We start from the raw sequence: 24,955 nt of genomic DNA on the forward strand, positions 1-24,955 counted from the left end.
TGAAGTGTATTCAAATTCTTTAGACAAGTAGTTTGTAAATAAGTGATGTGAGCTTGAAAATTTAGTTTGCTGTCTAATATCAGTCCAAGAAATCTTATGTTATTAACAAGTGGGATTAGAGTATTGTTTATGTATAGTTTTAAGGATCAGGGTGGAGAGTCTGTCACTTCAAAAGCGAGTGGCAGTGGATTTATTTTCTGCTAGTTGATACTTACTGCATTAGGTTCAAGGTTCTATTTTGGTTGTGGAGAGTTGGAGCTGCCATTAGATAGTGTTCATACTTTGAGATTGATAGGAATTGGTAAGATCATCTGCGCATGTATGTTTCATCAGTTTTTGGCATATCTCGTGTCATGATACTAACTTGAATTGTGAATAAAGTTGCACTAAGTATCGATCCCCATGGGATGTCCTCCTCCACCTGAATGTGAGACATAGACGGTATGTTTTGATATCAGACCTGAAAAGAACGCAGGTGCAGGAAATTATTTCGGGCAAATGGTCCCTTAGCCTTAGATGGTAAAGATCCATAATAATACCTTGTCATCAGGTAGTGTCAAATGCCTTTTTAATATCTAACTTGACCACGACTAGTTGTTTCATGATAAACATATTGTGGATATGAAATTCAGCTTTGATGAGTGCATTCAAGGTTGATATGCTCTTCTGAAACCCATACTAATGATCTGTCAGGAGATTCTGCGATTCCAGGATCCATGCGAGCCTCACATAAACCATCCTTTCAAAAATTTTACTGCACAGCTCATAAGAGATACTGCCCTATAATTTTGAACCAAGGAAGTGTCTTTGTTTGGTTTTGGTAAGGCATTAACAAAGGAATGATGCCAGGAAGGAGGATAGGCATTTTCAGAGAAGATCTGATTATAGAAAATCGATAGGGTACACAAGTCCTCTCCAAGCAAATGTTTCAGCATAATGTAATGAATCATCTGGGCCTGTGGTACTATTGGGAATCTGTGTATGATTCTTTAGGATCTATTAATGCAAAGGGTTGGTTGTATGGGAGTGAGAGGTGCATGAAGAAGTTGACTTTATACTGTTCTGGATCTGCTTTGATGTGCTGAAAGGAGAGATGTGCATAGAAGCAGAGGTTGTAGACAATGATTCTGTTAGTGCATTAGTAACTTCTTCCAGAGCACAGACACGTCTTTCTTTTTCCAGTGAAATATTGGAGTGGATGGTTAAAGGAATTTTCCATTTAGCACCTGCATTCTTCTTCAGATGAATTGTGTCAGTGTCTTTAGTTATAGCAGAAACAAATGCAATCCACGAATCATGTTTTGCTTTAACTTTAAGTCTTTTATAAGTAATTAGATTACTAGTAATAACAGGATACTTGTGGAAATTATTCCAATTGTGGTTCTCCTGTTTGGCCTTAAAACAATCTGTTCCACTGGTGATTTTGGTGAATGTAATATGTCTTGGATTTTGGAATGGAAGCATTAGCTGCAGCCAGAATCAGATTGGTTATGTAAGTAGTTACATTATCAATAGGTTGTTGCTAAACATAATCTGCCTTAAAGGATTTGGGCAGAATAGTCATCCCAGTTTGCTTTATTAAGCTTCCAGGTGGATCGTTGTTCAGGATATGGAATTGCTCCGTTTGTAGTGAGCAAATAATTGGGAAGTGATTGCTGTTTAGGGATCGTTCAATGCCAACCATGTCATAATTGAAAAGCTGGATGGTGAACAGATTGACAAATCAGTCAATCTGCTGTAATTGTTGAGAAGTAGATCCTGTAGATAAGTGAATATAAGTGGGAGATTCCAGAGTTTAGTAAATTGAGATCATCATTATTCAGAAATTCTTCAATCAATTTGCCTCTTGTGTCCACTGTAGTGAACCCCACAATGGATAGTGGCCATTAAAGTTACGAAAATGACAAATTGAAGTTTGGAGTTCTGAATGGCAAAATGGTAGAGATGGTGAAATATAAATGAAAACAAGGGTAATTGAAGTACCAACTGTAATATATTGGATGGTATATTAGATGGTATACTAAAATTAAGAAGAATAGCTACACCTCCATGGGTAGGAGACTGAGCTCCTGTCTCATCTGTGCATGATATAATTTGTAAATTTTGACAAAACTTGCAGTGACAAAAAAGTTTCCCACAGGCGACCCCCCTGTGGGATAGAATTATGCAAGTAAATTCTGCTTAGTCCTCTGCAGTTCCATTGTATGATGTTGTACATTATTTAGGTTTAGCTGTGTAAGATTTGTCTGACTGTTCTTTTGTACGTGGAACATTTCTTCTATTTATTTATTTATTTTTTTTTTTTTACGGAAGATGCCCAGTATCCATAGTGTTATTTGCATAAAGTTCTAGTATGGATTCGTCATTTTCCGAATAAATTAAAATTTTCTGTTTATACTTCGGGACAACCACACAGTCAGAGGAGTTTACAAGAAACAGCACCATATTTAGCAGTTACAGGCTTGAATCCCAATCACTCAAGGCATGTGTACTTATTGTACCTTCGTGCTTGACCACTTGGCTTCCATGGCCTATGTTCATCCATCCACTTCCATACTGTTGGTGGGTGATTCAATTTTAATACAGTCTTTAGTAGTTTTCAATTTTTCATTAGAGACTGTTGGAGTATTAACTGGGATGCTAATTATTAGTTGCTTTGCTGGTTTTAGTTTGAGGAGGAGTGTCTTTTCCAGAGGTCGATAGCATAGCTTTAATTCAGTTAGTTAGAAAGGTGTTGGGCAGTATTGATACATATGTGTGAACTGCAGTTGAAAGGTAGCTTTGAGTGTAAGGTACATAGGATCAACTGGGCATGCTCATCTTAACTTGTCTGCATGCCTCAGGATATGTGACTTTCTGTTCTATTTTGTATTTTTGAATTTTCTTTTTAGTTTTCCACATTTCACATGATTTAGAGAAGGTGGGGAGGCTTTCTTTGCAGTTGGGGCAAATGGATGTTGAGGCTGAACAAACTGTTTGTGTATGCTTCTTGGAATAAATAGGACAAATGGCATCACTTCTATGTGTGCCTGCTGGGAATGGCCATATTTCTGTAATTTTAAACAATGAAAAGGATTTGGAATGTAAGGCTGAATTTGGCACTTTAAATAGCCAGCTTTTACTGTTGATGGAAAAATCGGGAGTGCTGTAAGTTAAAATGATAGATCTAATTGGAGTGAGATTTCCATATTTTCTAGTCAGGATTTGTTTGGCAATGATTACCTTTTGATTTCTAAGTTGCTCAGCTAATTCCTCTTCAGAGACTGTCAGTAGGTCCCACTCTGTGATGACAACACCTTTAGATCAATTTAAGGTATTGTGGAGAGTAATGGATGCTAGTAGCTCACCAAAAGTCATTATTTTTAACAGTATGTTTTGAGGTGGCTGTTTCAATCAAGATATCCAGATTGGAGACATTTCACAATTTTTGGTGATCCACAACAGATTCCAGGTATTTCTGGATCAAGAAGGGTGATGATTTGCTCATAGGTTGGGCAGGTAGCAAATGTAATACCAGAAAGGTTGGTGAACATCATTGCTCTGTGTATATATTTAAAGTCTTTTAGAATAACTAGAGTTTTAGGATGACTTGATTCTTGAGCACAAAGGCTCTAATGGTGACAAGGCAGTGTACATTAGTGTACATAGCTCATTTTGGCCCTGTTTACTGCTCAGGTTACTGGCCTTGTTACTGGGAGGCAGGAGTAGTGCTGCTGGGTGGCTGTGGTGGAAAGATTAGTTGGGTTAGTAATGTTAGTTATAAGCAGTGCTTTTTTTGGGACGGTATGCAACACTCTGGCATACCGGCACCTTTATTAACCTTTAACATTTGGATGCTGTGCACTTAGTGTACATGGCTCACTTTGGCCCTGTTTACTGCTCAGGTTACTGGCCTTGTCACTGGGAGGCAGGAGTAGTGCTGCTGGGTGGCTGCGGTGGAAAGATTAGTTGGGTTAGTAATGTTAGTTATAAGCAGTGCTTTTTTTGGGACAGTACGCAATGCTCCGGCATACCGGCACCTTTATTAACCTTTGACATTTGGATGCTGTGCACTTCGAAATTTGCAATATTCCATAAATTTTTCACACATTTACCTACTTTTCAAATAAGCTTAGTTATTTAACTAAATTTGCATTTTTCACTGTCTATTGTTAAGATATTTTCTATATAAAACTTTATAACCATTTTAAGTTCTAAATTACACAGTTGGACTTCTGTTTAACAAACTCCTTTTATAACAAATTTTTTTTGAATCCCCCTTGGAAATGACATTTAAAATAGTTTCCGTTGAGTGAAGAAAATTTTCATATAACGAACGGCTTAGGGGAGACTTAACTGGGTACACACTGTTCGCACTTCTAGCCTTCAAGCAACTTAGGAAATTAGTGCTGCTGCTAAGCAAGAATTGAGAGAGCTCAAGGGATTACCATTCTACAACTTAGGGGTACCTGTTAAAACCTATCTGACCATCTCTCCCACATATAGAGAAGTCGCGCTGATCAACGGTCAGTAGATCAAGGGGTATTCCCAATGGGCTCTGGTTCACCTTCTACTACAGTGGCATCCAACCTTTTCCTGTACAGGTGCCATATTCAAAGTTAGATTTTTTCGGGGCCACACTGAGTGATTCGAGAAAAATTAGTGCGTTATATTTTCCATATCTTGTTACATGTAAAAGGAAGTTTCTGTTTTCAGTTACCGTTTTTTATTTTCACGCTATATATAAAAAATGCAAATTCCCAATACTTTTATGCGTAACAAATCTATGTCACTATTTTATATTTTAGATTTTATTAAAATCATAAAAATGTCTTTCTTTGTTTTTCAAAAAAAAATACCTTACTTTTGCCTTTAAATGCTCACTTTAGAAAATTTACAACCCGAAAGGATCACTGCTTAAGATGAATATAAAGTGAATAAATAAAAATAACGATGAACCTAAAATTGAAATATTCGAAAATTTTATTAAGTACAATACACAATTACATTTACTAAACAAAACATATAATGAGAATTTTTTTTTTGTTCATTAGCAAAATTTAAAATGCTGTATTCATTTTCCGCGGGGCCATAGGTTGAACACCGCTGTGAATCAACTGTAAGTACCCCGTTTGAGAATTAGGAGAGAGAGTGATTTAATTTTACTTTGACAAATCATCTGTTGTTTCGTGGAAGTGCGTTATTCACATTTTTCTGTAAATTTTCCCTATCTCTGTTTACACCGTCACAGTAGCTGAAATCCAAATGACAATTACATTTTGGACAATTAAAAGAATAAAAAATAAAAAAAAATAAAAAAATTCAAATTTAAGAACTAGTGACAATATCAATGACGAGAGAAGGAAAATGAGGACAACAAAGTTATTAAACCTTCTAAACGTGAAATGTTGACATTTGGTGAAAATGAAGTTAGAAAATTGTCAATTGGGCTTCAATTAAATGAAAGAGATAAAAAAATTCGTGGATTTTGAGAATACCTAATGGAAAAGACCGTTTTGGAAAAATTGAAGAGCATTTGATGAACACTCTGAGTATGATACCAATTTCATCGAGTGAACGAGGATTTTCACAAATGAATCTGATCGTCAGCCCAACCAGAGCTTCGTTGATGACAAAAACAATTTCTTCACTACTGTTTCTTAAAATTGTAGGCCCACCGGTGACACACTTCGATCCAGCAAATATGTCGATTCGTGGCTGCTTCAGAAATGTCATTCATCAATAGACACAAAAAGCAAGAAAATGAGTTGGCATAGTGTGTTGGATGAGAACTCAATAAAAATTTGGAATATTCTATAAAAACTTTATTATGAAATTATTTTTACTAATTTTTACTTATTATTTTTTGCTTATTACTTATTTTTTACACATTTTACTTATTTTTTATATACTTGAATAATAAATTTATGCTTAATAAACTGTGTGTTAATATACTTAATCTGTTCTTATTCCAAAAACATTACTACTAAAGTAACGATATCAGGAAATACGTTTTTTAGAGTACTGTACTTTTCATATCCTTTTAATTTTAAATTCAATTTTTCCTGATAGCAAAGAATGAGTACTGGCACCTATTTTTTTTTTTACCAAAAAAGCACTGGGTATAAGTATAATAAGAAAAAGGTTACTTTCCTTCCTGAGTTCTTTCCATGTCTTTTCAATTAAAGAGCTACTTTAAACTTGTCAGACTGCATGGCTCTTCCTTGTCTCAAGTACTCTTGCATCTTCCTTTGTATTCCTGGCACTGGCACAGCCATATTTTCCACAGTCTCTTTCTCCTGTAGTGTTCATTCTTTAAAAGGTTCTTCTTGTGGAGCAAGTTCTGATGCCTTGTGATGTTTGCTCATTAAATGCAAAGGTTCATTTTTTCCCTGTAATTTGGTGATGATTATGCTTGATAATATGCTCTAGATGTTGAGCACCTTTTTCCATTTCAGAGAAATTTTTCCATTCATTCAAATTTTAGTGTCCTTACACTTGAAAGACACTAGTCTTTGAACACTTAACAAATTCAGCCATCCCCCTGTTGCTAAATATGTACTGGCAATTTGTGTGAATATCTATGAGATTTCCCCATTGCTGGTGAACTCATCTTGTCACCGTTTGGGTTGTGTGGCTTTATAGTACTGTTCTGAACATCACACACAGTGTGACTTCTTTGATTTATATATTTGTGCATATAGTCCTAATAAAGTGGCCAGGAATCGTATTTGACATACTTTGGAATGGCAAGGGAAAATGTAAGAAAAGGGAGGCAGAGAATAATGTGGGATCTTAACTGAGCATACAAGGATAGTCTAAGGTTTTAGAGACAAACTGTAATGTTGAAAGGCATACTATTGACTTTGGAGCAGGATTAAGTGGAACAATATTTCATAGGGTTTCATATAAAATTCACAAATTTAAGAAAGTAGATTTTATGATGAATTATAAAACACAATTATAATAATAAAATAACCATTTTCATGGATGTGTTGTATAATCAAACATATATATGCTGCTACTAAAAAGTGCCCACCCCATTGCTAACTGGATACTAGGTATATTGGCTGTCATAACAACAATTACCCTGGCTGGAGTGTAAAATGCAACCGTAATCATAATTGTAAGAAACAAAAAATACTCATACCATATTTAAAGTAGAGTAGGTCTCAACCAACCATTAGATATGGATTTTCCAAGCATGTTATATACACTATAAGATGCACAGAAACAGCAGCACCCAGTCTTTTGTTAGATAAAATAACTAGTACATGCACTTTGCAAACTAAATTTTAATGTTTGTTTTTCCTAGATTCTAAGTGATGTACAGGTAACTCTCGTATAACACGGTAGTTAGGTTCCTATAAAATGTCATGTTGTGTTAAACCATGTTACAGGACTAAGAAAAGGTACAAAAAAGGGGAGGTTATGTTCCAAAAGCTAACAAAAATACACTACTTCATTAACAAAATGTTAACAAGACTAACAAAAATACACCATTCTAGATTTCGTGTATCTTCTACTCTCTTTAAAAAATCAGTAATCTGGGTTTGTTTGCTTTTGCTTGCTAAGTCTTTGTGAATTTCATCGTATGGAACTAAGCATTTTTAAAGCTCTTTTGAACTTTGGGCTCCTTTCAGTTGAAGAATCTTCATTCAAAAAATTAGATTTTAATTGGTCGGCTAACTTTATGCCTTCACGTATGCTTTTTAGTGTGTAAAATTTGGAAGTTTAGAATTTTCATCTGTGCTATCATCCTCTGAATTGATTTGGTTTTACCACCAATGCCATTTCCACCAAATCCGCTTTGCAAGCCAGTAATTTTCTACCAGTAATTTTAGTCTTCAGTAATCATATCTTTTTTATTTTTTAAGGAGCATCGGTGACTAAGGCCATATTACTCTGTGTATATTGTCTATAAAATGTGTGTCCTGAGGTTGTTTTTCTGTTTTGTTTGACGAAAAACCCAAGGTTCCGGGAGAAAAAAACCACGCTACCCTTCCTTGAGCCCGACTAACTCAGCCATGTTGTGAAAAAGACCCATAAGAATTCCTCTCTTCAACGACAGGATTCAAACTCAGGTATTTTCCACCTTATGTGGGGAGGAGGGGGGCGATATCAACTGTGCTACCCACAAGGGCGTGAGTAGTCATATCATCAAAACCTTCCCCTCCTACTGACGTAGCAAGTTCTACTATCGCACTGATTCCGTTTTCTGTGGGTCGACCATATTTCCTGAATGAACTGACTCTGTCCATACATTTTTCCACATGCATTTAATGTTGATGGTTTTACTTCTTTTGGCGATAAAGCTATGGTTCGGATATAGTCCACAATTGAGAAATGTTTCCATGCCTCCATTACTTCAATAGATTCGAAATCAATGTTTTCCAAAATCCATTGTAACGATTTTCTGATGGAATGAATTTTAAAGATGGGTATAATGCCTTAATCTAATGGCTGAATGAAAGAAGTTGTATTGACCTAATAGAACTGTGGTGGTAGGAACAAAATATCAATGTTTGGATGACAAATATTTTGGATGGCCTGGTGTGCTATCCAATAGTAATAAAACTTTGAAATCTAGATTTTTCCATGCTCAGTAGCACAGAACGTAACACAGGAATTTCTCAATATTCTTTTTTTTTGACTAGCGAGTTCACAGCGGGGATTCAAAAGAGTGGAAACGTTGAAAAATTACATCCAACATAATAGCAGGGTTTTACCCGCACAAAAGCTCAAAAATACCCTGTTATGCAAGGGTTGGCAAAATTTTCTAACCGTGTTAGGGCAAAACCATGTTATATAAGTACTGTATTGTGCGAGGAGTGCTGCAATTTATCAATCGTGTTAGAGTGAAACTGTGTTGTAGAAGTACCGTGTTATATGGGGGTTGCCTGTATAGGACATGAAGCAAATAAGGTAAAGAACATCAAAGCCAGCTTCATGTTTAGGTTTCAGCATTTTCCTCTTATATATTAACTATGATAAACATTTGAATGTTTGTGGTGCCTAGATTCTGCTATCACTGAAACCGACCAAAGAAAAATGCTGACAACTGACCTGCTGCTCGTTAACCAAGGTATAGTTGTTTCACAATCCTCAAAAAATCTTCCTGTGGAACTTTTGTCTCCTATAGTCATTATTCTGTTAAATACACCTTTGATTTTCATTATCAAACAAAAACCACATGTCAAAAAATATGAAATAATAACTTATTAAATTATTATTTAATATATGTTCATTTATTTAATAATTTTAATAATTTAGAAATATGATAAATTAATGTAATTAAATTATAATATAAATTCATTTTTATGAAATACTGATTTATTACTTTGAGATAAGAATAATAATACAGCACATCAAGTAGAGACAATAACTAGATTTTTAATGTAGTTATTGTCTTGTTAAAGTGATTTATTACTTTATTAACAATTGATTATTGTTTTAATTGATTAATTGTAATATTATTAAAATTATAATTAGCATTAATATTGGCCATATGATACACGAAATCCAGGCTAGAAACATTATAGCATGTATAGAAAAGACAGAATATCCAATAATACTCATTAACTCCAGATTCCCTTCCAAATATGTCCAACTTCATTGGAAGATTTTGTAACCCATCTGTAGCTAATGATAGTTTGCTGTCACATCTTCCAGCAAATCATACCTGTGAATTCTCTGAACTTCATACCAGAGTCCATACCTTTCCACATGGAAAATCAATCAATAGACCTGTGAATCTGCTCTCTGCATTTATATGCCCCGTCTCATAGATGGACAGTTTTGACAGATCCACTGAACAGTGATCAGTACCTAGTGGTCTGAACAGAATTAATAGATATAGCCTTCAAAAATTAAAACAAGAATCACATGGAGATTTAAAGATACTAACTTGACTCAATATCAAAGAAGCACTCATTTCGTGATAAAAATGCTGTATTTTCTCTTCTGATAAATATTGCAGCGACTTATGTCACATCTCAAATAATGAATATGGCTCAAATCATTGTACCAAAGCCGACGCCTACGTAGCCAGGTGGGAAGGAGCAGCAGTGCGTAGCACACGCTTCTTGATTAAACCGGGGTTCGAGCCCGTCACCACCAAATACGGAGGATGTGGAAAGGTCAGGGAATGACCACTGCATATCCCGGAGCAATATGGCAGTATGGCCTTAGTTGATAATGCTCCTAAAAACCAAATAACAAACAAACATTGTACCAAAATCACCTTCTAGAATATGTAGCTATCTGAAAATGTGGTGGAATGCAGAAGTGCAATAATGCCAAAAGAGATAAAAAAAAAAAACAGAGCCTGGAATTTATTTTGCAAATGCCCAACCTCTGACAATATAATACAGTATAAGAAAGCAAGAGAAAAGCTTTCTTATACTGTACTATTTCCACTATTTAAAGAGGAAAAGCAAAATTGCAATGATCCACAATGGATAAATTGATCTGAAATAAAATCTGGCCAATAAGTGGTAAAATCCCTTAACCACCACAATTATACACTGGAATGGAAACGATATTGCTGATCCACATGAAATTGCCAATGCCTTTGTAAAATCCTTATGATCAACTTTATTAGTAGAATCTTCTTATGACAGAGTACAGGTTAAAAAAGATCAGTTTTAATACTACATACCAGTTGTTATTAACCAACCTCACACTATGAATGAACTACACAATAGCCCTGCCCAGTCAAAATATACCGCCTGAGGTCCTGATAGAATTCGATATATAATGACTGAACATCTAAGTGAGCAACATCCTTCTTGTAGCAATTATGCAACAGAATATATTTAGAAAACTGTCATTGGATATATTCTGTTATTAAACAGAATATATTAGAAAACTGTTATTAACCACGGACGGCCTCTGTAGCCGAGTGGTCAGGAGTGGGTTGTTGTTATGTTGTTGTTGTTATTTGGTTTTTAGGAGTATTAGCAACTAAGGCCATATTGCTCCGGGGATATGCGGTGGACATTCCCTGAGCTTTCCGCATCCTCCGTATTTGGTGGTCACGGGTTTGAACCCCGGTCTAATCAAGAAGCGTGTGCTACGCACTGCTGCTCCTGCCCACCTGGCTATGGAGGCAAGTGCAGTAGCACACGCCTTTAGAGTAGACCAGGGTTCAAAGCCCCTAACTGCTAAATACAGCCAATTTGTCAACCTGCACTGGACCAGCATGCCAGATTATGTTCCATTTCCCTCAACTTGAATTGTTGGGGATGCTTCCATCCTGCAGTGGATTGATAATGGCTGCAGTTTTTTTTTTTTTATCCTAACCACTAGAAGCTTTGCACTGTTCTTGCTTTCCCAAAACCTGGAAAAGGTGACTAGTATACTGGAATATAGATCTATTGGTCTTGTCGGCTGTTCATGCAAAACATTGAAGAGTGTTTTAAGTGAGAGTTAGTCTTATTAATGTAAGACTAACATTCTGACATTCCTGATGGAAGCCTGTAAAATCTTGAGTTCACATCAGTATGGATTTTGAAAAACAAGATAATCACTAGACTTAATAATTAAAGCCAAAATAAATATTTGCAGTGCAGTGCCTTTCTTAGGAATGAGCATTTAGTTATAGCTTTACTCTTGATATAGAGAAATTATTTGACACAACTTTTGGAGAGATTACATAATGCATATCCACACGAATTCAGGTTATGAGGTTATTTTCCAAAATTTTTTCAATGCTTTCTCAGGAATAAAACTTTTCAAGTTCACATGTGCAATATCTTTTCCCAAACATACATTCGATAAGAGAGAATTCCTGAAGGCTTAGTCCTTAGTGCCACACTCTTTTCAGTCTAAATTTAATGAGAAATAATTAATTTATATGCAACTACAGAAAAGTAATTAGAAAGAAAGGCAGTTACAAAGTACATCAAATAAAATAGATAAAAATAGACATGGATCGAAAATAATGGTTATCACATTCCTACTCAAAAGTTATTACATCCATGATTTCCCTGCCAGAGTTACACTGATCGGTCTGTAGTTATCCACTTAATCCTTAGAACCATATTATGGGTTGGTGATACATTGGCAATTCTCCAATTCAGAATAATCACTCTTGAGTGCAATGAAGCCTTCATAATTATCCTTAATAGTCTGATACCCATGCTACTTCCTTCAAGACAGTTGGGTATATGCCATCTACTCCAGGGATTTACTTACTTGCCCTCAGGCTTAAGAGTTTTTTAGGCAACAATCCTCTAATTTTCATTTCACTGAATTTTTTTAATTCATCAGATACATCAGTGACTTTCCTGCATCCATTTATATAAGAGTAAATCTGATTTGCTCTTTTCTTCTTTTTATTTATGTATGTGTAAAACTTTTTGCCTCCTTTATTTTCTCCAATATCTTGTGATTTTTCATTAAGTTCTTCTGCCTTTAATACATTGGTACTGGTGTGTGAGTTTAAAATAGTTTTTTGTGGCCATTACTGCTATAGATTGTTGTATATTTACCCCTCTCTCTCTCTCTCTCTTTCACACACACACACACACACACACACACACACACACACACACACACACACACACACACACACACACACACACACACACACACACACACACACACAGGGTAATTCAGAAGTTTTATTTTTGGCTGGTGCAGCATAAGCCTCAGGCTTTCTTGCACCACATGGCTAATAATAATAATGTTTGACTGTGATGGGTTAAGCTCTTTAAAGATCTGATGTTAATGAGTTACTGATAAATTTTATACCAAATGAAATAGTTTACCCTATTAAATAGAGTGGACTGTTTTTATTTTGTTTATTTAAATTTAATTAAATTTTTTTTATTTTTAATTATTAAATGCAATTTTCATTTTTTATTTATTTAGGCATGCTTAAAATTTGCTTAGACCTAGTAAAAAATATATGAATCCTTTAATATATTATTTGAGTTGATTAATTTTATTGTTTTGAGTGTATGTCAAATTGAACCGTTTTGTGGATGTGCCAAAAAAAAAAAAAAAAAAAATCACACACCATTTAGGTGTATAAAATAAACCATGAAAATGGAAATAAATAGTTGAAACTGATGCATTTTATTAATTTATTCTCTATTCTGACCACTCACCTTGTTGGATTATAAAATAAATAATACCTTTAGTAGTAACAGGCTTTTTATATTAAAAAAAACCTGCATGTGTATCCTATACACATGAAAGATGTTTTATATGAAAAAAATCTTTGACGAAAATCAGAACCATTTTAAAATTGAACAGCTAGAACAGCATGAACGTTATAATTTTTTATGCTCATGCCCGCTACTTACTCTACCAAAAAACGTTAGTGACATTAGCATCATACTTTAGTCCAAAATATTTAGTATGAATGAAGTAATGTTTTATGCACATGCCCGCTACTTACTGAACGTCTGGAAGAGGTTAGCGAAATCCAAGTCAATGGCCTAATTACCCTTTTTTTTTTTTTGTTGTCGGTGCATCGGTTTCTGTGGCCATAACGCACCTCCCAAAGTTTTTGCAATACTCTGATCCAAACCCGAGGCGGGATTCGAACCCGCGACCTGTGGGTTGCCAGGCAGGTACTTTACCCCGGTCTGCGATTACCCATTTAATAGTATCCCTTTGTTGAATAGTATGATTGCAACAATACAAGTATTTGTATTGTTGCAATGCACATTTTCTTTACATTCCATTGTTAGGTGCTGCTATAGATGTTTACACATCAATAATTTTCTGAGCAACGAAAGGGACTGAATGTCACACTGCTATAGCCTTTGTGTTCAGCGATGCTGAAGTCAAATGCAGAGCGCTGTTAAGAGTATCAAGCAGACCAACCTAACAAAATAAAGATAGGAATGAGTATGTGAGAATGACAGAATATCGAGATTGTGTAAAAAATAAACAGAAAATCAAGCGTTGGATTTAGCAGTGCCTTCAACCAGCAGTGCTGCTCCATCTAACAATAATATACCTGAAGTGAGTATTAATTATATACAATAGAACATTTCTCCAATTGCGGAGCAGATGAGTTTAAATGATCAAAATCCTTTTCTTTACACCAACTACTATTTACATAAGAACGCACATCAAGAGTTTAAAAGGATATTTATGAAAAATTATTTCTATTCTGTATGCTACATTTGTGATCAGCTATGATTCGAAAACGACACAAACCAACTACTAAAGATGCACCATTGATACGCACTGCATTTCCCGATGTTTATGAGATCCTTGTGTGTAATAGCTGCAGAGGATCACTTAAGGACAACACCATTCCAGTGCTATCTAAGTCTAACGGCTTTGTCAACCCAGAAATTCAATTGCATTTACCAAGGTTGGATTTAGTGACAGAGGCTTATTTCTCCTCATATGGACAATATGGCATTCTGGGCCAAGTGATCAACGTGCCGGTTTCAGTCAACACGATGGTCCATCACTTGCCAACAGAGATTGACTGAAAGAGGCACATTGATCACTTGTGCCAGAATGCCGTATTTTCCATATGCATGTCTCAAGCACCATATTTGTGCACATAAAAAGCAAGAAAATACACGTCCAGCTATTTGATTGGGTTAGTAAGAAAGCAAGTGGTTAAAGTGTGGCTTCAATATTTGGTTGACACTTCTCTATTGATTGTGTCAAATCACTATAGATCAGTCATTCTTTGATTACACTCACATGGAAATTAATTTGGCTAAAGATGACATAAGCAAAGCAGTTCCGATCAGGGGAAGTCTCATCGTTCAATAGAAAACATTATGGAGCAATGATAAATGTCTTAAAATTGCCCCAGGAGAAAGTAATGTACCATAGAGCTTACTGTTTGATGAGCATGCAGAGGAACTGTCCTTTCCCAGCATTTATTTTGAACAATTCAGAATGTTCAGAGAGAATTTATGTGTGACTCCATTCATGATGGTAACGCGCAAGCTCAGACAATCTCACCCATGTTGTGTTACTCCATATCATCTCCTTTACGTAGCAAAGAAGATAATAAGATTGAGAATAAGAGACTCTTTGACGGTGGCTTTCAAAACATAAGTAAAGATACAAAACTGACCCATGAGCAATCCAAAGTTCAATCCAAAGAATACATTAACAGCAGTATTGAAAACAATTTGGCCTTCCTAAGGACAATTCCAAAATCGACCTACAGTAGTAGGTAGAGTTTGGGCTCAACGTAAGTGCGGTCTATTCACTATGATTAGACAGCTTGGTAAACCTACAATATTCTTGACTTCAATGAAATTGGTTGGTCATGCTTGCTTCAGCTATTGTACAAGTTACAGAATAAGGGGCACAATATTAGTGAAGACGATGCAAGAACATTGGCTTCATGCAGAAGGTGATGCTAGTGAACGAAAATGCTGTACATATTATGAACATATTGCAGTGAAAACATTATAGCCCGTTTGGTCAATTTTACATTGTCAACTTTTTCAAGTGCATAGAATTTCAACATTGCAGTAGTCCACACGTGCACATTTTGCTGTGGCTAAATAATGCTTCCAAAGATCTTTTGGGAGAGAACAAAGAAAGCACCATTGCAATGATTGACAAGTTAGTGTCTGTCTCCACTAGCGAGGCTTCGGGGAGCATCAAACTTCAAACTCACAAACGTACATTCATGTGTTACAACAAAATAACACCGGATAAATGATAGACATGTCAATTTGAAGCACCATTCATGTCTTGTCACATGAATGGTGCTTCAAATCGAAAAAAATCATGTCAACATGTGATTTTGCTACACGCCATTTCGTTTGTCAATTTGATCAACAAACTGGAAATGATGTCATTTCCGTGTCACAAAATCGTGACAAATTGGTGTTACTTCAGTCCGAAATTTAGTAGGTGCCGCCAAAGATGTTTTCACATCTTTGGCGGCACCTTGAAAATATGCTTCGTTAACTACTTTATATTCACATCTTGGGGTAGTGAAGGATTGAAGTGAATGGAAAACTATGGAAAATGAACAGGTCCACGCCACACTTATGCACAAACATGGAGCCATAAAGAATTTTTTTTACTTTTATGCTTGTTCTGTTACTTTTACAATTAAAAAACTAATTAATGATACAAATTAAAAGTTACTTGAAAAATAATTTTTGTAATGCTGAAGGATATTTAACTTTTTAAGTGTTTTTTTTATGTATACAAAATGCATAGTATAGTGCACATCTGCAAAAGGGTAAATAAGGTACATATTAATTAAATTTTATCTGTTACTCTAAAAATATTTTATTTATTTATTTTTTTAGCTGTTGGACTCTTAAATTTGAAGCCTCTGCGCAAGTCCAGTTTGCAGGATGCCACTGGCTGGGATAGAGGTGCTACTGATAGTAGTACTGGAAGTACTCGTTCAGATAGTCCAGGTGTTAGCATAATGGGTTTGCAGCCGTGTATTTTACCTGATCCCCCCAGGCTCATTAGTGGAATTGCCAATCCTGTTACCGATGGAAGTGGATTATTAACTCATACACATGTACAGCTGAGTAGGCAACAGTCTCCAAATTTTCCACCGTCTGAACCACCTCCACCACTGCCACCTCCAAGAGGTGTCTCTGGACCACCTCCAACACCACCAAGAGGTACAACTCCCCCACCCCCTCCTCCACCACAGTCACCATTTGGTGCTACTACAGGACTTGTAACAGGACAGGTACAGCATTTTTTAAAACGGATGTCACCGGTACCTCAGATATCTGGTCGACCTCAACCAGTAAGTTATTGTTCTTCTTCTAGCTCTACACCACAGAGAGGAACAAGTCCTGTTTCATTTGGAAGAATGCCATTAGCTATTTCAAATATAGCTCAGGCACAAGCTCAACAACAGTTAGTTCAACAGTTTCAAGCATTGAGTCCCTTTCCCAGTAGTAGTACATCTTCATCTCCACATGCTGATCCTCCTCCTCCTTATCCATCTGGATCTACAAATAGTCCTGGAAGTCTCTCTTCTCTCTATTCTTCTCCACCCCCTTCATATGCTTCTTCTAGTTCTGGTCGGCAGAGTCCAACACCAACAATTAGCAGTAGTGAATATTCCGTGCCTCCAATGTTAAATTTACACAAACGTACTCCTCCTCCCAGTTTTCCAGCATCTCCTCCATCTAGTTCTCCTCAGCCTCATATGTTTCAACCGACTTCTCAGTCTCCAAGTAGCACGTCTTCTGTTGCATCATCCACAGTTGTAACTACCAGTGTTTCTCGCCCAGCTGCATTACAGGCATGGAGTTCCAGACAGGCTAAATCCCAGAGTCCAGTTATCATGCAATCCGTTAAAAGTACACAAGTGCAGAAACCAATTCTTCAGACTGCCATTGCACCAACATCACCACCTGTGAGCGTGCCACCACCTTTTTCATCAACCGTAGCATCATCATCATCAAATTCACCTGTCACCTATGCATCTTCTCCTCAAGGGCAAAGCAGCAACCTTTCACCAAGTTCTAATGTACCCTGTACTTTAGTTCATTCCTCATCTGTACCATCCTCATCTATAATTCAAGCACATTCTGCTCATACAGCAAATTCACAAGGCTATTCCCAATCAGTGCAGAATAAAGCAAATAATATTACAGGTTATTCTTCTGGCCAGAATCATTCATCTACACCAACATTTTTTGCAAAAACTCAAGTAAGTCAGACCACAACTGCCTCACAGTATTCCACTACTGGACACACCCAGGCACCTAATTCTCTGCCATATTCGTCTTCAATGGGAGTTTCTGCATCTCACCCTCCACCACCACCACCTCCATACAATTCAAATGCACAGCATCAAGAACCACCATCCACAACTCCTGTAAATTATGCAACTCCACCTCCTCCTCCTCCATATGCTTCACCTGCTCAGCCTGCATTGCGTTCAGATATAAAAAATAATGTTAATTCTTCAATGTTTACAACTAATGTTCCAAGTTCGTCTTCAAGGCAAGATTTACCTCCTAGTACACCTTACCCATCACAAAGTGTGGCTCAGGTATCCACTATACCAACTACCGATCCTCCCAGTTATGCTACTAGTGTTGCTGCTCTTGCTGCACAAAGAGCAGCAGCTGCAGCATCAGTGCTCAACAATAATGTGCCAACAGTTAGCACTTCTCAAGCTCAGAACAGATTAGGTGGTATTTCCACAACTTGCACAACATCTGAACTCGTCAGTACTGTAGAAAGTATATGCACTTCACAAGTTACAGCTCTGTCAGGTACAAATCCAAACTTTATTCGAGATACTACTACCCCAGGTCAGGGGGATGCATATTCTGCTTTCACATCACATCATTCACCATTACAAAGAAAGCTATCTCCTGTTGCTATGGATACTGCAAGTTCAGCTTCTAGATCCGATTCCCCAGTATCTCATGCACTCAGTCAATCCCCGGTGTCATTCATGTCAACAGCATCCACGTCTTCACCTTCAACACAGTCAGATTCAACACAGGAATCAAGACGGGCTCCACCACCCCCTCCTCCACCTTACAAAATGGCACATCATTCACCAATCCCTGCAAGAAAGGTGTTATCAAAAGAAAAAGAAGAAGAGAGAAGGGAGTCAAAAGTGAAGAATTATTCTCCCGAAGCTTATAAATTTTATATGGAACAACATGTTGAAAACATATTTAAATTTCATCAGCAGCGAGAGCATCGACGTCAGCAACTCGAAACAGAAATGTCAAAAGTAGGTCTTTCTGAAGAGGCTCAGTGCCAGATGAGAAAAATGCTCCATCAAAAGGAATCAAATTATATTCGTTTAAAAAGAGCCAAAATGGATAAATCCATGTTTCGAAAAATTAAAACAATTGGAGTAGGTGCATTTGGTGAAGTGGCTCTTGTTTGCAAACTCAATACCGATCACCTTTATGCCATGAAAACTCTCAGGAAGTCTGATGTCTTAAAGCGAAATCAGATTGCTCATGTAAAAGCAGAAAGGGACATTTTGGCCGAAGCAGATAATGAATGGGTTGTTAAACTTTATTACTCATTTCAAGATAAAGATAATCTGTATTTTGTTATGGACTACATACCAGGAGGAGATCTCATGTCATTACTTATAAAATTTGGCATTTTTCAAGAGCCATTGGCAAGGTTTTATATAGCAGAACTAGTACTTGCTGTGGAGAGTGTACATAAAATGGGCTTTATTCATCGTGATATTAAGCCTGACAATATACTGATTGATAGTGATGGCCACATTAAGTTAACAGACTTTGGGTTGTGTACAGGATTCAGATGGACCCATAATTCCAAATACTATCAGAGAAATGGTAAGCAATTTCAGTTATATTGTTGATATTTATTCAGACAGAAATATTTTAATTTATTTTATCAATAATATTTCAAATCACAATTGCAAGGCTGAAAGATTGTGGCTTTCTATCTGTGTAATTGCAGACAGAAAGCCATGAAATTTAGATTAAAAAATATGTTATGTCAAAACTACTATGGGTCTGATGTGGTTAGGAGATGAAACCATAGTTCGATTTATGACAATGTTCTGTGTTAAAAGAATTCAGGAAATTCATTAATTAAAGAAAAAAACTGAAAAATCATGCAGGAATAATTTAAAACCAGATAATCTGCACATGGATTTTTGTGAGTTTATTGCAATATGATTTTTCTCATAAATTTCATTGTCATCATTAATTCTGATACACAGGGCACGAGTACTAAAAGCCTTTTAGAATATTGAGCTTTGACTCTTTGATTAAAAATATAGCTACTAATGTATTGAATCTTTTCAAAATGCAGTTAATTAGCAGAACATTGCCTCTATAAGAGCTGACTTTAGCCATTTTCCTCTAATTGAAGCTTAAAAAGCAAAATTTGGGATGACAACATAGAGAAAAAAAAAAAAAAAAAAAAAACGTACAGAGCACTTTTCCAGAAAGTGCTCGTCTTCGTCTGTACAATTGAGAATGTGGAAAAAGCTGAGTACAGGTAACCCTCGTATAACACAATTATTAGGTTCCTGTGAAATGTCATGTTGCACGAAACCGTGTTATACAGGACTAAGAAAAAGTATAAAAAGAAAAGTTATGTTCCAAAATCTAACAAAAATACACTATCTCGTTAACAAAAATACATCATTGTAGATTTCATGTATCTTCTGCTCTCTTCAAAAAATCAGTAATCTGGGTTTGTTTGCCTTTGCTCGATAAATCTTTGTTAATTTTATCGTATGGAACTAAGCATTTTTGAAGCTTCCTTTTGAAATTTTGGCTCCTTTCATTCAAGAATCTGCATTCAAAAAATAAGATTCTAAATGCTCAGCTAACTTTTTGCCTTCCTCTATCCTTTTTAGTGTAAAATTTGGAAGTTTAGAATTCTCATATATGATATCATCATCTGAATTGATTTGATTTTACCTCTGATGCCATTTGCACCAAATCCACTATGCTGGCTTCTTTTGCTACCAGGAATTCTTGAACGTCTTAAGTAATCATATCTTTTTTTTTTTTTTAATTTTTTTAGGAACATCGGTGACTGAGGCCATGTTACTCTGTGTGTATTGTCTATAAATTGCATGTGTCCTGAGGTTGATTTTCTGTTTTGCTGGATGAAAAACCAGAGTTTCCAGGAGAAAGAACCATGCTATCCATGCCTGAGCCTGACTAACTCAGCCATGTTGTGAAAAAGATCCATAAAAATTCCTCACTTCATCGACGGGATTCGAACTCAGGTCTTTTCCAGCTGGTGTGGGGAGGAGGGCGATTCTATGAACTGTGCTACCCACTAGGGCTTCAGTGGTCATCACCAAAACCTTCCCCTCCTACCGACGTAGCAAGTTCTACTATCGCACCGATTCTGTTTTCTGTGGGTCAACCATATTTCCTGAATGAACTGACTCTGTCCATACATTTTTCCACATGCATTTAACGTTGATGGCTTTACTTCTTTCAATGATAAAGCTATGGTTCAGATACAGGCCACACTTGAGAAATGTCTACATGCCTCCATTACTTCAATAGATTCAGAGTCAATTTTTTCCAAAATCCATTGTAATGATTTTCTGATGGAATGAATTTTAAAGGTGGATATAATGCTTTGATCTAACGGCTGAATGAAGGAAGTTGTATTATTATTTTTTATTATTATTATCATTAGGCATATAGTGCAAGGAAGCCCGAGGCTTTTGCTGCACCAGCCAAAAAATGGGCAAATGCTTCCTGAATTTCCAAAACTTTATCTGCAGACACACTAAGCTACCTGTTCTTTTCTGATGCAGTGCACTGCCAGTTTCTTGAAACTGTTTCAACCATCACCTCATTGATTGTTCTGTAAGTTGATTTTTCTGGAATTCCCATTGAACAATGTCTCTTTGAGTCACTGGAGATTTGGTATCCCACAACCACAGCAAGCACATTGTTTTTGCATTGTCACTGTTTTTAATGCTGTACTGTTGCAATGCTTGCTGGGATCACCACTACCAACCACATGGTAAAAAACTCATTGAGTTGATTTGATAACTGCAGCAAACCATTTTAACATACCTATTGCAATAAAATTTTAACTGAGCTTCATAATTAGGCAAATAATTTATAAACATCTTGTATTTTCAGTTTTATTTCTTTTATTATTATAAACATAATTAGAAGGTACAATGTTTTATTTAAATTCTTATTATAACAAAGGTTACAAAAATATTAAAAATTTATGTTAAAAATTAAAAATTCATATTTCATGAGACTTAATATTGTTACTGTTTAAACAGAGCTTTGAAATTTCTGATTCAGTATCAGATTTTAATTCTTATAATGTGTGAAGAATGTTAGTGTATACAGATCCTTTTAAATAGCCCCAAGTATAAAAATCTGGGGGAGCACGGTGGCCTTAAATTTTTGAAAATAAGGTGCCTGGAAAAACATATTGCATGTATTGTAAACAAACCACTACTGGTAAGTAACTGAAGGCCTAACATAAAATAGCAGCTGTCAGACATCTGGGAATGACTAGTGATGCTGCTCTTGCAGCCAGAATCAAATTCCATCAACTTTTCAATGATAAATTAAACACTTACAGTTTGGGTTTCAGGAATTTTGAATCACCGTATAGAATACAAATGAAATCAAACCCATACATTTCCACAGAAAATGCATAGCTCATTGTTAATTTGTATTGGTTTATCTGCTGCAGCAAAACAGTTGCACAACTAAACAACTGTAATGTAAACAAAGCATAAATCGAAATTTTTATATTTATAATGAAAGCACAATATTTAACATAAAGTGAAAATGTAATCAATAGATGTTGATAGTAGGGTAGAAGCCAAAACGAGGAGGGGGGGGACAACAACATCGATAAGAACTAGAAGTTATGTGCTAGGGCCAATGCATTGTGCACTTGCTTTTTGAACTCCACTTTACCTTTCATTAACTTTTTTTTTTTTTTGAAATCACCACTTCACCTTCCGTTTTACTGACGGAATGATGACAGTTCAACTAGTCAGCCTTTTAGTTGTGTGAACTGCACAATTTATTTTTTTATCTCAGTTATAATGTCACATGGTTATTTTGCACAGTTCAATCAATTGATTGTGTATGGTCTACAGAAATATTTCAAAATTTCTACCCATTAAGAATGTGTGCTGTGAGATGAAAAATGTTGGTTAACACCAATCTACCATTTCCTTTTGTTCTATCAGCTTCAGCTATTTGTGGAGGCAACTTATTGTGAGGATTAAGAACTCCAGGATTAAAAAGGATTTAAAAAAAAAAACACAAAAAAAATCTGTTATAGTGGAGGACAACAATTTAAGTTCAAGGCAGAATCAGACAAACATTTGGAGTGAATGGCAAGGGTTTTTTTTTTTTGCCTGATGCTATATAGGCTTGCTTTCTTGCATCATATGCCTCTACTAATGCTAACTTTCCGGCTAAGGGAAAACTTATAACCTATAACTCTTTCACTCCCCCCCCCCCCCCCCATAACTATAGTTTTTGAAACTGTGCCCTACTGGTTCTGTCTTCACCAGGTGCATTGTTTGCAGACTGAAGGATATCCTACAGAAGAACCTTTTTGAGATACATTAAAAGGGAATTCAAAAATGCACTGAAAAAAAAAAAAAAAAACACTAAAGGTTTCTCCTTTTTTGCAATTATTCAATCAGTTGATCTAAAGCGAGATATTAGTATTGGCTGTTGTTGTTATTGGAGGTTTTATGGCACAACAGTAGCTGAAGGCGTCTAAGCAACATGATGCAAAGCTTTATACAGCACCAGCTTTAAAAAATAACACACACACACACACACACCATATATCTGTTCTGTAACCATCCTTTTTTCATTTTAAATTTGTCACCTTGTGTGTATCATCAGAAAAGAGTACAGATGCTATCAGCATTTACTTTACTTAACCCTTTTAAAGCCTTGTACAGTTCAGTTAGGTCACCATGTAGATGCCTAGTTTCCAGATTGCAATTTACAGAAACCCATTCTCTCTTTCTCTTGATAAGAATATCCCTCAACTAGCCTTATTGCTCTTCTCTGCACTCTTTTGTTTATAAGATAATAGTGTGGATTTTATAACATTTTTAGAGACAGTCTGTAATGAAGAAAAAAAATTTTTTTATCTGAAACTTGCTGGTCTGCAAAATGTAAAGTACAACAACATTTTTGTAAAACTTTATTGAACAGCAAGATTGATGACATTTGTTTTTTTTGAAATTAAACACTCCAATGAATAGAAACAAGGAAGTATAATTTGGTAGATTTAAGAGAGAGACTACATTGTGGATTTGCACAACCCATTTTTCAGTTAATAATAAGGATAAATCAGGCATTTTATTTAGTTTTAAATTATTCCTGATCTTTTTTAATACTGAAAATGACCATTCACTTGCATTCGTTACAGGCATTGTTAAAAATATTTTGAGAACAGTTTCAACATTAGGGAAGGTAGATCTCAGTCATTTATAATATTATTCATATCTTTCATATTTAAAATAATTTCCTCCTTAGAAAAATTTAAAAACTATATAACTTCATCTTTAAATTTATTTGCATCGTCTTTTTTTTTGTAAGTGTTTATTAATTCTTCAGTATTCACATTAAATTCATTTTCATTCAAGGATATTAGTATCTTACAGTATATTTCTGTTGGATGATTAATTTCAGCAAATAAGTTTATTACAAATAACATTTACAGTGTTAACAATAAACATTTCTTTTTGACATAACGTGACTTCGTTATATGTTGCATCATCGTACATAATTTTTTGTTTTTTTATTCTTGTTTTTTCTTCTTTGTATTTTGTCTTCTCCATTAAAAATTTTGTTAATTTTCTTATTTTATATCTAAAATAAATCCATTCAATAATTTTAAAAGATTATCCTTATATTCTGTCCCATGTTATTATCAATAATGCAGTTTCATATTCATCGGGTTTTTTGGCCAGTTTCAAACTTTCTAATTTGGAAATAGATTTTTCACTTTTACACATAGTTAAATGAATTAAAACTTGCTGAATTTGTTTATACCCTTTTTTTTAATGTCAATACAGCATCTGCACTAGCTAATCATCTTGTTTTGCTTAATTTTTTTAATGTAACTGAATTTTCTCTGTAATATTGGTGTAGTATATTCCATTGTCTTGTGGAAGGAAAAAAAATTTTAAATATTTTATATAAAATAAAAATAATGCACTGCATCAGGACAAGATTCTGCTGCATTATTGCCAATTACAAATTTAAAGAATGAGTGAAATATGATACACGTTCTGTAGAACTCTGTTGTTTCAGTTTATTGTAATCCTGAATACTTTCCTGCCATCTTGGAAGCATTGTTATAGCTTTGCTCTCTACAGTTCTGTTATGTTTGTTAATTATTTGGTTTTTAGGAGCATTAGCAATGAAGGCCATATTGCTCCGGGATATGCGGTGGTCATTCCCTGACCTTTTCGCATCCTCCGTATTTGGTTGTGACGGGCTCGAACCCCGGTCTAATCAAGAAGCTTGTGCTACGCACTGCTGCT

At 35.6% G+C, this 24,955-nt stretch overlaps 1 protein-coding gene across 1 annotated transcript in view; it reads left to right on the plus strand.

The window, feature by feature from the left end:
- The window catches only part of LOC150091399 (uncharacterized), a 259,597-nt gene that overhangs the window by 194,399 nt on the left and 40,243 nt on the right, over positions 1 to 24,955 (plus strand). The window contains exon 4 of the mRNA XM_090375352.1: positions 16,245 to 19,250. Coding sequence (XP_090231478.1) covers positions 16,245 to 19,250 — 3,006 coding nt within the window. The remainder of the gene's footprint in view (positions 1 to 16,244; positions 19,251 to 24,955) is intronic.

The sequence above is a fragment of the Mastigoproctus giganteus genome, chromosome 1 (genome assembly GCF_048544385.1).
Source record: "Mastigoproctus giganteus isolate SK-2022 chromosome 1, ASM4854438v1, whole genome shotgun sequence".
Lineage (NCBI taxonomy): Eukaryota > Metazoa > Arthropoda > Arachnida > Uropygi > Thelyphonidae > Mastigoproctus > Mastigoproctus giganteus.